Source organism: Doryrhamphus excisus, linkage group LG4 (assembly GCF_037039965.1).
Source record: "Doryrhamphus excisus strain RoL-2023G ecotype Guam linkage group LG4, RoL_Dexc_Guam_v1.1, whole genome shotgun sequence".
NCBI classification, from domain to species: Eukaryota; Metazoa; Chordata; class Actinopteri; order Syngnathiformes; family Syngnathidae; genus Doryrhamphus; species Doryrhamphus excisus.
In genome coordinates, this window is record NC_136360.1 from 22,052,540 (window position 1) to 22,067,500 (window position 14,961).

Genomic DNA, 14,961 nt, shown 5'->3' on the forward strand with positions numbered 1-14,961 from the left:
CGACTATAGTCACATTTATACTTTTTTTATTTACAACATATTGCGCAACTGCAGGGTCTTGAGACACATGCTAACTTGCAAACTAGAGAGCTAGCGACCTAAACGGTAGCCTTCAAGTTATTTCCTTTCAACTTAAATAGCCAAAAATTTACCACTTCCACACGGATAGGGAGGATAACTATTAACAGTTATTTAACCTTTAACATGAACATGAATCAAACGTAATAATTTTTTCTGGGTACATGATACCATACAGCATCCATATCAAACTTGCAAACTTTTAACGTGTGTCGGAGTCGGGGGGTCCCGGGTGCATGTGCCCCGTCTTTGCAGGAAAATTGCTCTACAAATAAAGTTGATTTGAATTATGATCTCCGTGATTATGATGCCTATGATGCACATTTCAACCTCCCTGCCGGGCACCTACACCCACCTTAGCACAAATACTTTATAGCTTGGGTGTGGTTAGCTTAGGCTTATATAGGTTTTCCCGTCTCTAATGCTGAGGCCCCACCTGGATTAAAGCTCTGCTGTTCAGATCAACAAGAAACTGGCTCAACGACTAGAAACTGGGCCAACTGGTATTGCCTGGAGTCGGTTCATGTCCCTTTAAGAAAAATATTAAAACATAAAAAACAGCACATTTTAATAGTAAAAAAAGTGAGTTTAAAGGATAAAAAGGTGTTGGATTTTATTAGATGTGATTTTTTAGAACTGCATGAAAGATGGCGACCGCTTGGCAGCATTGAGGACTTACAACAGGAATTTGGTGTAAAACAAGCCGATGGGTTCCCACCCTGGCCGCTTATGTATGTGCTTATGTATGTGCGTATGTATGTAGGTCAGCAACTGCTTGTCTGCTGATAATTTATGACGAAGCCTCAGACCAACAAAACAAGTTTTATGATGAAAATAATCAGAAACTACATGTTGCTGGAAGATAATAGATTTTCAGAGGGTTGGGCATGGGGGGGGGGGCGGGGTCCTCTTCCACCTTCGTGCAAATGCATGTTAGTTAACCAGTGTCACACAAGTGTCACGTAGCACATAATAGAGGCTTTGAAACCGAAAACCAGAACCGAAATGAAAGCGGAGTATCGTCTACATCAAGGGGTGTCCAAACTTTTTCCACTGAGGGCTATTTTGATATTTTTAATTTTAAGATTAAAATTCTAGATATGCGAATACTTCATACATTCCAGTGGAAATTTACAAGAAGAATTTACATTTTGAGATATATAAATAAAACTTGTTTGTGTTCCCGAGGGGAGCTGGGTGGCTGGTGGACAGGAAGTGACAGTCGGGCTTCAAAATGGAGTTTTTCCTTGGCATAGGTTACTGAAGCAACAGTGGATGGTGTTTTTTTTTTTTATTGGGGATTATTGTGAGATAATGTTGTGAGATAATTCAAAGCCGCAATGAAAGTTTGGTGCTTTGTGTGTCTCGCTGAACATTACAGAGACATTACTGACATCTAGTGACCAGTGTAGAATATTACATATCATTCACATTGTCTTTGAGTGCATCTTCTGAATGTCTTACATATGTATTTTATATATTTATGTTTGTTTGTGTTTATGTTTATAATAAATATAATATTAAAATAAATATTTACATTTATATATTTATATTTATTTATAATAAAAATATAAATATTTATTTATAAATACATATATTTATATTTATTTATAATAATATAAATATATAATTAAATATAAAAATAAATATTTCTATTTATATATTTATATTTATTCATAATATTTATATTTATTTATATTTATTTATAATAATATAAATATATAAGTAAATATAAAAATAAATATTTCTATTTATATATTTATATTTATTTATAATAAAACTATAAATATAAATATTTATTTATAAATACATATAATTATATTTATTTATGATAATATAAATATAAATATATAATTAAATATAAAAATAAATATTCCTATTTATATATTTATATTCATTCATAATATTTATATTTATTTATAATAATATAAAAATATAAGTAAACATACAAATAAATATTTCTATTTATATATTAATATTTATTAATAATAATATTTATATTTATATTTTTATAATATAAATATATAAGTAAATATAAAATAAATATAAATGTATTTATATTTAATATTAAAAAAATAGAAAAAAATAAATAAATAACAATAAATGAATAATAAAAAATAATAATAAATATATTCATATTTATATTTATATAAGTATAAATATGAATTTTTATATTTATTTATATATATATATATTTATTTTTAGATTTTTTTATAAATATAAATATAAACATTGATATTTATATTTGTATTTATATAAAATTTAAAATATAAATTTATAAATATAAAAAATAAAAAATTAAATGTTTTTTATATATATATATATATATATATATATATATATATATATATATTTAATATAGGCAAAATAATAACAAAGTAGCCAGTAGCAAAGTATCGCAAATAGTAATGTATCGCAAGGTAACCTTTGACCTTCCCAGTCCTGCCATTTATTGATCAGCCCATTCATCAATAGTATTTACTCACCTCGATTATATGCCAAATCCATCCAACAAGTGAACCCACCACCATGCTTACTAGCTCACGCATAACCAGTCAATCACTGGTGGCCAACCACAGCCAGGGAATGTAAAAGGATACATCCGACATCCGACATCCGACATTTCTTAACAGAGGTGAACAACAACAGCCGACAGTTTCAATTGAACGCTCCACCGTTCCGGATGTCCCATTTTCACAGCTCTGTTACCAACTAATTGGTGTAGCGTTCTGTTATTGTCACATGTAGCCCGACACAAAGCAGGGATGCGTGTCCGTGTCGGGATTGACAGGGACTATTGAACGGTGCTTGAAACGGGATACAGGGATACCGTACGATTCACACACTTTACTGTACTACGGTAACTTCTTATCAACGAAAACCTTCCATCATATACCGATATACGCCTACTTCAACAAACACGGATACAAAAACCTGAATTAATTTCTAGATGGACACTGTCGGATATCATATTAATTCCAGTGGTTCCCAAACATTGATTTATTTGTGGTGGACTGCCACAAATACATTTGGACTGCCACCAATAAATTTGGGGCGACAAGTTTCCCATTACTCATAAACACATAATGGGAATGTGTGTCAATGTATGTAGTTCCAATGACAACAAATAGTATTATAACGGGGTAGGATTTAATAAGCTTTGCTTCTTCCTACTCCTTTTGGACATGTGGAACTGGGAAATTGATTTGACAAAAAAAAAAAAAAAAACTAAAAAAAACCTTAAACTGTATTATGGAAAGCAGGAAGTGAACAAATGTAACAGTTACTGATTGTAAAAGTACCAAATGGAGGGGTAGGATTTAATAAGCTTTGCTTCTTCCTACTTCTTTTGGACATGTGGAACTGGGAACTGATTTGACAAAAAAAAAAAACTTAAACTATATTATGAAAGCAGGAAGTGAACAAATGTAACAGTTACTGATTGTAAAAGTACCAAATGGAGGGGTAGGATTTAATAAGCTTTTCTTCTTCCTACTCCTTTTGGACATGTGGAACTGGGAAATTGATTTGACAAAAATTAAAAAAATAAATAAAAAAACTTAAACTGTATTATGGAAAGCAGGAAGTGAACAAATGTAACAGTTACTGATTGTAAAAGTACCAAATGGAGGGGTAGGATTTAATAAGCTTTGCTTCTTCCTACTCCTTTTGGACATGTGGAACTGGGAAATTGATTTGACAAAAATAAAAAAAACAAAAAAAAACTTAAACTGTATTATGGAAAGCAGGAAGTGAACAAATGTAACAGTTAGTGATTGTTAAAGTACCAAATGGAGGGGTAGGATTTAATAAGCTTTGCTTCTTCCTACTCCTTTTGGACATGTGGAACTGGGAAATTGATTTGACAAAAATAAAAAAAACACAAAAAAAAAATTAAACTGTATTATGGAAAGCAGGAAGTGAACAAATGTAACAGTTACTGATTGTAAAAGTACCAGATGGAGGGGTAGGATTTAATAAGCTTTGCTTCTTCCTACTCTTTTTGGACATGTGGAACTGGGAACTGATTTTACAAAAAAAAAACGTAAACTATATTATGAAAGCAGGAAGTGAACAAATGTAACAGTTAGTGATTGTAAAAGTACCAAATGGAGGGGTAGGATTTAATAAGCTTTGCTTCTTCCTACTTCTTTTGGACATAGGGAACTGGGAAATTGATTTGACAAAAATAAAAAAAAACAAAAAAAACCTTAAACTGCATTATGGAAAGCAGGAAGTGAACAAATGTAAGAGTTACTGATTGTAAAAGTACCAAATGGAGGGGTAGGATTTAATAAGCTTTGCTTCTTCCTACGCGAACTAGCATCGTCATGCTAACAGCTATGTTGCTAACATTGCCGTCACCTTGCATTAGCAATATTATGCTAGGTTAAGATATATGCTGGAAAAAAAAACAACAAAATAAAAAAAAATGACAAATTGGCTAGCCACCAGTCCAGGGTGTACCCCGCCTCTCGTTTGAAGACAGCTGGGATAGGCTCCAGCACCCTTGCGACCCTCGTGAGGATAAACGGTGGAAAATTAATGAATTAATGAATGTATGAAAAGTGAGCATTATTATCGTTGTAATATTATACAGCTCTTTTACCGGCTCATATTATTATTATTATTCAATTATACATAAAAGATGCATAATTTGTTTTAAATAGATGAATAAGCTTACGTTAAGCACTCAAACATGTCTCCATGTGACATGCAAAACCAGCAGCCACTTGAGAAATATTTGTTCGGTGTGATTAGGACAGAGAGGGAGGGGATGGAGAGCAAATAAAGAATAGTTGGCGGGTGGGGGGGGATGGGTGTGAGGGGGAGGGAGGGGGGTCATTTCCAAGATTTATGGTGCGGCACTTCACAAAATGCATGCATCCTGTAATTAAAACTCCCCCCTTGTCTCCAGCAGCCCTGTACATTAGCAGGAATCCCCCAACCCCCCCGTCTCATTTAGGCCTCTTCAATCCAACAACCCCCCCTCACACACACACACACACACACAAGATAATAAGATCTGATGGCAGCTCCAAGTCTCTAATGAGGTCTGAATGCTACAATGAGGGCCAGTCTGTTCCTGGTTAGAGGTCACTTCTGTCACATCCTACACAACTTTAGCTGTACAAGCTTTTCATTTTCTCTTGGTGACAGCTGTAGTCGAACGTACAACCCTTAACTGTTCTGCCAGACATAACAGCCAGAAGTCCATGTGTTCCTTTCCTCTTAAAAATGACCCGGTTTTGCAGCAATTCCAAGAAAGCATTGAATTGTTTTAACTTTAAAAGCAATCTTCACTGGCTAAATGTACTGCAAAAAAAGGCCAGTAAGGATAATTCATAATGCCGCCTACAGAGAACATACTAAGTCTAAAATGACAAATACTTCAACTTGCTGATATAGTTCATCTTCAAACAGCTGAAATAATGCATAAAGCTAAAAAATAAGCAATTAGCTAAAAATGTCATCCAATACTGTCTTGAACCAGTCATGATGTGCTATATACGTATATCACTATATTGACACTTACTATGGTACCCATTATGGCATTGGATGCTCATATCAATAAAATAAAAAATATATATATTTTTAATTTTTTAATTTTTTAATTTTTTAATTTTTTAATTTTTTAATTTTTTAATTTTTTAATTTTTTAATTTTTTAATTTTTTAATTTTTTAATTTTTTAATTTTTTAATTTTTTAATAAAAAATAAAAAATAAAAAAAACTTAAACTATATTAGGAAAGCAGGAAGTGAACAAATTTAACAGTTACTGCTTGTAAAAGTACCAGATGGAGGGGTAGGATTTAATAAGCTTTGCTTCTTCCTACTCCTTTTGGACATGTGGAACTGTGAACTGATTCGACAAAAATAAAAAAATAAAAAACAAAAAAAACCTTAAACTGTATTAGGAAAGCAGGAAGTGAACAAATGTAACAGTTACTGATTGTAAAAGTACCAGATTGAGGGGTAGGATTTAATAAGCTTTGCTTCTTGCTACTCCTTTTGGACATGTGGAACTGGGAACTGATTTGACAAAAATAAAAAAAAATTAAAAAACCTTGAACTATATTAGGAAAGCAGGAAGTGAACAAATGTAACAGTTAGTGATTGTAAAAGTACCAAATGGAGGGGTAGGATTTAATAAGCTTTGCTTCTTCCTACTCCTTTTGGACATGTGGAACTGGGAACTGATTTTACAAAAAAAAACAACTTAAACTATATTAGGAAAGCAGGAAGTGAACAAATGTAACAGTTCCTGATTGTAAAAGTACCAGATGGAGGGGTAGGATTTAATAAGCTTTGCTTCTTCCTACTCCTTTTGGACATGTGGAACTGGGAACTGATTTGACAAAAAAAAAACTTAAACTATATTATGAAAGCAGGAAGTGAACAAATGTAACAGTTACTGATTGTAAAAGTACCGGATGGAGGGGTAGGATTTAATAAGCTTTCCTTCTTCCTACTCCTTTTGGACATGTGGAACTGGGAACTGATTCGACAAAAATAAAAAACCAAAAAAACCTTAAACTGTATTAGGAAAGCAGGAAGTGAACAAATGTAACAGTTACTGCTTGTAAAAGTACCAGATGGAGGGGTAGGATTTAATAAGCTTTGCTTCTTCCTACTCCTTTTGGACATGTGGAACTGTGAACTGATTATGTGATGCGTTCAATTGTAATCTGATGCATGTTCAAATGAAATAAAACCATTACTATTGTTTTATTTTCTTTTTAGCGCGACATTCTTTAGCTTCACTGGCGTCACGGTTGCCTATGCATTGATTCAATATCCACGTGGAAGTGTAATGAACATTTCACAAGGTCAAAGATTAACTAAGACAGCAATCATTATGTGAAATCCCTTTCTAGAATACATTATTATATTGTGTAACATTTTGTTTATAATGTGATGTTTGTCACAATTTAACACAAACGCTAGATACATTTGAGAGTAGATGAGAGTAATAATACACTAAAGATGCGTGATGTCGGGTGTGTGTACGCAATTGGCTTAAAACTGATCCACTGACCATCAGAATGGTTGATAAAAGATTAATTTTCCACCAGTCAGAAAATCAATAGTCGTTTCAGCTGCGGAGCCTAATGGTGGGTTGTGTCATGTACGGTCAGAGGTTAATGTCTTCCTGTGATATTTGCTCATGTGGGGGTCAGCATGAGGCTCCTTTTTGCCGCCATCACTTCGTCTCAACGCAATAGCTACTGGTTGCGTAGGCAAATCGGTATATCGGTAAAAAACAATCATGGACTCAATAGGTTCCTTGTACTTCCTCAAAGTGGGCGCCCCACTTTTTACTGCAGACTTTCACTGAACTTTCCGGACCTCTGAGCCCTGCCTGCAGCTGTGGAGCCCACATGAGGTTCTCATCAGGTCTGGCTGGTCCAAATCATTTCAGATCATTAGAGTTCTTTCCTGTATTTTTTTTTTTTTTGCAGTCGTGTTGACAACGGTTGCAACTGTGGTATTGCAAATGGGTACAATTTAAAAATATATACTCTATTTTCCAGATATATATATATATACCTCACAGCTAGGAGACCAGGGTTCAATTCCACCCTGGAAAAATGTATGAATGAATGAATGAGTTCTCCTCCTATGTTGTGTGGAAGTGGTAACTTTTTGGCTTCTTATTTTGTCTTTCCCCAGGCTAGGTTAATTAGCGACTCCAAATTGTCCATAGGTATGAATGTGAGTGTGAATGGTTGTTTGTCTATATGTGCCCTGTGATTGGCTGGCCACCAGTCCAGGGTTCTACTCCTATTTTGTGTGGAAGTGGTAACTTTTTGGCTTCTTATTTTGTCTTTCCCCACCCTGGGCCATCTCGGTGTGGAGTGTGCATGCGTGGGTTTTCTCCGGGTACTCCGGTTTCTTCCCACATTCCAAAAACATGCTAGGTTAATTAGCGACTCCAAATTGTCCATAGGTATGAATATGAGTGTGAATGGTTGTTTGTCTATATGTGCCCTGTGATTGGCTGGCCACCAGTCCAGGGTGTACCCCCCCTCTCGCCCGAAGACAGCTGGGATAGGCTCAAGCACCCTCCGCGACACTCGTGAGGAAAAAGCGTTAGAAAATGAATGAATGAGTTATCCTCCCATTTTGTGTGGAAGTGGTAACTTTTTGGCTTCTTATTTTGTCTTTCCCCACCCTTGGCCATCTCGGTGTGCAGTGTGCATGCGTGGGTTTTCTCCGGGTACTCCGGTTTCTTCCCACATTCCAAAAACATGCTAGGTTAATTAGCGACTCCAAATTGTCCATAGGTATGAATATGAGTGTGAATGGTGGTTTGTCTATATGTGCCCTGTGATTGGCTGGCCACCAGTCCAGGGTGTACCCGCCCCCCCTTCCCCGCCTCTCGCCCGAAGACAGCTGGGATAGGCTCCAGCACCCTCCGCGACACTCGTGAGGAAAAAGCGTTAGAAAATGAATGAATGAGTTATCCTCCCATTTTGTGTGGAAGTGGTAACTTTTTGGCTTCTTATTTTGTTTTTCCCCACCCTCGGCCATCTCTGTGTGGAGTTTGCATGTTCTCCCCGTGCATGCGTGGGTTTTCTCCGGGTACTCCGGTTTCCTCCCACATTCCAAAAACATGCTAGGTTAATTAGCGACTCCAAATTGTCCATAGGTATGAATGTGAGTGTGAATGGTTGTTTGTCTATATGTGCCCTGTGATTGGCTGGCCACCAGTCCAGGGTGTACCCCGCCTCTCTCGCCCGAAGACAGCTGGGATAGGCTCCAGCACAAGTCCATTTGATGTCTTTTGTTATGCTAATTTGGAGCGGCCGGATAATTTGGAGCAGGAGGGGATAGAAAAGAAAACTGTACATGTATATTTGCATAAATGTGCGCATATGTGTGAATGTGGGCGGCACGACAGTCGAGTGTTTAGCGCGCAGACCTCACAGCTAGGAGACCAGGGTTCAATTCCACCCTCGGCCATCTCTGTGTGGAGTTTGCATGTTCTCCTTGTGCATGTGTGGGTTTTCTCCGGGTACTCCGGTTTCCTCCCACATTCCAAAAACATGCTAGGTTAATTTCCAAATTGTCCATAGGTATGAATGTGAGTGTGAATGGTTGTTTGTCTATATGTGCCCTGTGATTGGCTGGCCACCAGTCCGAGGTGTATCCCGCCTCTCGCCCCGAAGACAGCTGGGATAGGCTCCAGCTACAGATTTGTTTCTTTTGATAAACGTTTCCATGCTCACCAGTCCAATTTATGGCAGCAACTGGAAAAGAAATGAAAAAAATAGCACGAAAATCAAAACACTTTTTTTTGTTTTACTTTATTTTGCTTTTATTTAACCTACAAATATGTCAGATCATTTTGCCTCACCCTTTATTATGCAAATTATATCTTTATTTGGCATCGATCCACCGACTTCTAATTCCAACCATGTTCTATTTTGTTGTCGCTATCGCTCTGTTTTTTATAGCGTGCTGTTGTCGTTTCCTTTTTAAGTGCAATCACTTCATCGGTCACCCTCTTCTTCCTCTCCGCAGCTGTATGAACTGGATGGAGACCCAAAAAGAAAAGAATTTCTGGATGACCTCTTCAGCTTCATGCAGAAAAGAGGTAAGCAGAAACTGCGTTTTAATAACATGATGTAAGTCATTAATTGTCTAATTTTAATTCTAGTTCATTTTAATTTTGCGTTCTTGTTTTTTTTTCCCCATCTTAAGGTTTATTACCGTAGTTAACATGCATGTTAACTGGATGTTTTATAAATGCTATATAAATATACTTTCATTTCATATAAATCACACAGTCCCGTTATAATGTGTTTAGGAGCAAGGGTGAACAGGTAGAGCCAAATCTATTTATTGGTGGTAAAAAGTAGGTCCTATCCTTTGTCGTCCCTCGTTTATCATGGTTAATTGGTTGCAGACCTAGCCGTGATAAGTGAATTTGGTGATAAGTATTTGTGTATTTAACGAGCTAACTAATTAGACTTTTTTTTTATATAGACGATATATTGTACACTGAGAGTCAATTGAAACTTTGATACTACACATGTGTTTTCCGTGTTGTACGACTGGCAGTTCCTCCTGTAGCTCGCCATGCCGTTCACTGGATTAACAATGCTGGCCTTTTTTTTTATAAAGGCCTCCAAAACCAATCTTCAAATTTTACAGACACATACCGAGTATTAAAATACAAAAGTACATATCCCATTTTGAGTTCAGAAGAGAAGCAACTTGTCGCATATTTAAAATGACAAATAGTATAAAAGGGTCAGTTAAATGCTGGAAATGAACATGCATCAGATTACAATTGAATGCATCACATAATCAGTTCCCAGTTCCACATGTCCAAAAGGAGTAGGAAGAAGCAAAGCTTATTAAATCCTACCCCTCCATCTGGTACTTTTTCAATCAGGAACTGTTACATTTGTTCACTTCCTGCTTTCCTAATATAGTTTAAGGTTTTTTTTTGTTTTTGTTTTTTTTATTTTTGTCAAATCAGTTCCCCGTTCCACATGTCCAAAAGGAGTAGGAAGAAGCAAAGCTTATTAAATCCTACCCCTCCATCTGGTACTTTTACAATCAGTAATTGTTACATTTGTTCACTTCCTGCTTTCATAATATAGTTTAAGGTTTTTTTTGTTAATTTAATTTAATTTAATTTAATTTAATTTAATTTAATTTAATTTAATTTAATTTAATTTAATTTAATTTAATTTAATTTAATTTATTCATTCATTTTCTACCGCTTTTTCCTCACGAGGGTCGCGGGGGGTGCTGGAGCCTATCCCAGCTGTCTTCGGGCGAGAGACGGGGTACACCCCGGACTGGTCGCCAGCCAATCACAGGGCACATATAGACAAACAACCATTCACACTCACATTCATACCTATGGACAATTTGGAGTCGCTAATTAACCTAGCATGTTTTTGGAATGTGGGAGGAAACCGGAGTACCCGGAGAAAACCCACGCATGCACGGGGAGAACATGCAAACTCCACACAGAGATGGCCGAGGGTGGGAATCGAACCCTGGTCTCCTAGCTGTGAGGTCTGCGCGCTAACCACTAGACCGCCGTGCCGCCCTAATTTAATTTAATTTAATTTAATTTAATTTAATTTAATTTAATTTAATTTAATTTAATTTAATTTAATTTAATTTAATTTAATTTAATTTAATTTAATTTAATTTAATTTAATTTAATTTAATGTGTACCATAGTAAATGTCAATATAGTAATATATATAACACATCATGCACATTATTTTTAGCTTTATGCATTATTTTAGCTGTTTGAAGATGAACTATATCAGCAAGTTGAAGTATTTGTGATTTTAGAAATAAGGAGTTAGTATGTTCTCTGTAGGCGCCATTATGAATTATCCTTACTGACCTTTTTTTGCAGTACATTTAGCGAGTGAAGATTGCTTTTATAGTTATTATCCCATATTTCCACACAATAAGTAAGATATGGTAGAACCAGAGAGCAATAAAGAGTGTGGAGTGATTTCTAATTGAGAAAAATTTTTTGCTTTGTTCAATATTGAAATATTTCTGGCCACTTTATGTTGTATATTTTTTTAATATGAGGTTTCCAGCTCATATTTTCATCTATTGTGATCCCCAGAAATTTATTTTCGTTCACCCTTTCAATGTCTACACCGTTTATTTGTATTTGGTGGTGTGTGTCCTTTCTGCTGTTAGCAAACAGCATGATTTTAGTTTTATTTAAGTTCAAGGACAATCTGTTATCATCAAATATATTTTTAGTGTGACCATTTCTTTCTAATGATTTTGTCTGTACTCAATCCAGAATTAAAAGTAGTGGTATGATCCGCAATAATACCAGCTTTAAGTCTTTTGTAACTTTGGAAATATCATTGATGTACAAGTTGAACAGTTTTGGCTCCAGTGTTGACCCCTGGGGAACTCCGCATGTTTTGTGTTGGAACTAAAAGTTAACTTTAAAATTTTTAACAAAAACTGAACACTTTTAATAGAAAATTGATTTATTTGGCTTGAGTTGAATTGATTTTTTTTTGCCATTATGAAAGTAGTATTGTTTTTGATCGGCATGGCAACACTGAAACCGATTCTTATCTCGTCAAATAATATGATCTCACGTTATGTGCAGCCCGCACTGTCACAGAGACACCGTGCCTCTTTTATAGTCTGATACAGAGAGGGTGATCCGTCACGGAGCCGTCCACCAGAACTATGTGCTCATCTTTCACTCCGCATGGGTGGGGTTTTTCATTCAATTCAGAGATGATTGCTTTATGGTCCTGCAGTCTGGTTCCCAGGATGATGGGCTCCAACTAAAGTGAATACATTGTTATAAACTCCTGGGAAGGGATAGTTTTACCATTCTATCCGAGAGTTCAAACACCGAGGCTGGAAAATCGCATAGTGTTTTTCCAGTTTGGTAAGAAAAACACCCGAGGCTTGAGTCTGGATGAGTCCCCCTTCATAAATACCAGACGTTTTGTTAGTGTGACGAGTTGGTGATTCATGGCTGACATCAAGCAATGAGGTATTCAAATATCTCTATGCTTGTAATAAAAAAAAAAAACTGCCACTACATGTTGAGTCACAACCACCATAGCTGGGCGGGTCTGTTGTGCCTGCTCTGAAGATCTGAGTACGCCCTCTGCAGGTTCAGATGCATAATACATGCTTCATTAACTCAATTTATTGGCGATAATTGTGTGTGGAAAATAAGTAACTTTCATATATTTTGTTCAAGGGACCCCGGTGAATCGTATTCCCATCATGGCCAAGCAAGTACTGGATCTGTACATGCTGTACAGGCTGGTGACCGAGAAGGGCGGCCTGGTGGAGGTCATCAACAAGAAACTGTGGAGGGAGATCACCAAGGGACTTAACCTGCCTACCTCAATCACCAGTGCAGCCTTCACCCTCCGCACACAGTCAGTATTCACAAACACACGCATGTACACAGAAGTACACAGTATTTAAAAGCACATACTGTATTGTACATGTTTCTCATCTACTTTGTATGAACTCGTCTCATTCTCATGACTAAACTTTCCCACCTCGGTCAAAATTTTTTATTTTTTATTTTTTATTTTTTATTTTTTATTTTTTATTTTTTATTTTTTATTTTTTATTTTTTATTTTTTATTTTTTATTTTTTATTTTTTATTTTTTATTTTTTATTTTTTATTTTTTATTTTCATTCATTCATTTTCTACCGCTTTTTCCCCACGAGGGTCGCAGGGGGTGCTGGAGCCTATCCCAGCTGTCTTTGGGCGAGAGGCGGGGTACACCCTGAACTGGTGGCTTAGCCAATCACAGGGCACATATAGACAACCATTCACAAAAACAGCACCGAATCGTTGAGTCAGTCCATTTCCATCAGCTTTGTCAGCATATTGTTTGTTGGCTTTTCAAGCAGAAAAAAGCACAGAAAGCTTTCTAGATCTTCCAGAATCTGCACCTATTCAGCTGTATTTCTTTGGGGTTTCGTGCTTCCTGCAAAAACGGTCTGCTGGATGTCTTATCCTTGATTCAGTTCATTTCCATCAGCTTTGTCAGCATATTACGAGTTTTTTCAAGCAAAAAAACGGTACCGAAAGCTTTGTAGATCTTCCAGAATCTGCACCTATTCAGCTATATTTTTGGGGTTCCATGCTTCCTGCAAAAACGGTCTGCTGGATGTCTTATACTTGGTTCAGTCCATTTCCATCAGCTTTGTCAGCATATTATGAGTTTTTTTCAAGCAAAAAACAGCACAGAAAGCTTTCTAGATCTTCCAGAATCTGCACCTATTCAGCTATATTTCGGGGGTTTTGTGCTCCCTGCGAAAACGGTCGGCTGGATGTCTTATACTTGGTTCAGTCCATTTCCATCAGCTTTGTCAGCATATTGTGGATCGGCTTTTCAAGCAGAAAAAAGCACAGAAAGCTTTCTAGATCTTCCAGAATCTGCACCTATTCAGCTGTATTTCTTTGGGTTTCGTGCTTCCTGCGAAAACGGTCTGCTGGATGTCTTATCTTTGTTTCAGTCCATTTCCATCAGCTTTGTCAGCATATTACGAGTTTTGTCAAGCAAAAAAAAACAGCACCGAAAGTTTTCTAGATCTTCCAGAATCTGCACCTATTCAGCTGTATTTCTTTGGGTTTCGTACTACCTGCGAAAACGGGCTGCTGGATGTCTTATACTTGGTTCAGTCCATTTCCATCAGCTTTGTCAGCATATTACGAGTCGCTTATCAAGCAAAAAAACAGCACAGAAAGCTTTCTAGATCTTCCAGAATCTGCACCTATTCAGCTGTATTTTTGGGGTTTCGTGCTTCCTCCGAAAACGGTCTGCTGGATGTCTTATACTTGGTTCAGTCCATTTCCATCAGCTTTGTCAGCATATTACAAGTCGCTTATCAAGCAAAAAAAAAAACAGCATAGAAAGCTTTCTAGATCTTCCAGAATCTGCACCTATTCAGCTGTATTTTTTGGGGTTTCGTGCTTCCTGCGAAAACGGTCTGCTGGATGTTTTATACTTGGTTAAGTCCAATTCCATCAGCTTTGTCAGCATATTACGAGTTTTTCCAAGCAAAAAAAACGGCACCGAAAGTTTTCTAGATCTTCCAGAATCTGCACCTATTCAGCTGTATTTTTGGGGGTTTCGTGCTTCCTGCGGAAACGGTCTGCTGGATGTCTTATCCTTGGTTCAGTCCATTTCCATCAGCTTTGTCAGCATATTACGAGTTTTTTCAAGCAAAAAAAAAGGCACAGAAAGCTTTGTAGATCTTCCAGAATCTGCACCTATTCAGCTGTATTTTTGGGGGTTTCGTGTTTCTTGCGGAAACGGTCTGCTGGATGTCTTATCCTTGGTTCAGTCCATTTCCATCAGCTTTGTCAGCATATTACGAGT

At 36.5% G+C, this 14,961-nt stretch overlaps 1 protein-coding gene across 2 annotated transcripts in view; it reads left to right on the forward strand.

The window, feature by feature from the left end:
* The window catches only part of arid3a (AT-rich interactive domain 3A), a 64,611-nt gene that overhangs the window by 40,815 nt on the left and 8,835 nt on the right, over positions 1–14,961 (forward strand). For both annotated transcript variants that reach the window (XM_058072490.2, XM_058072492.2), the window contains exons 4-5: positions 9,608–9,680; positions 12,815–12,998. In XM_058072490.2, coding sequence (XP_057928473.2) covers positions 9,608–9,680; positions 12,815–12,998 — 257 coding nt within the window. The remainder of the gene's footprint in view (positions 1–9,607; positions 9,681–12,814; positions 12,999–14,961) is intronic.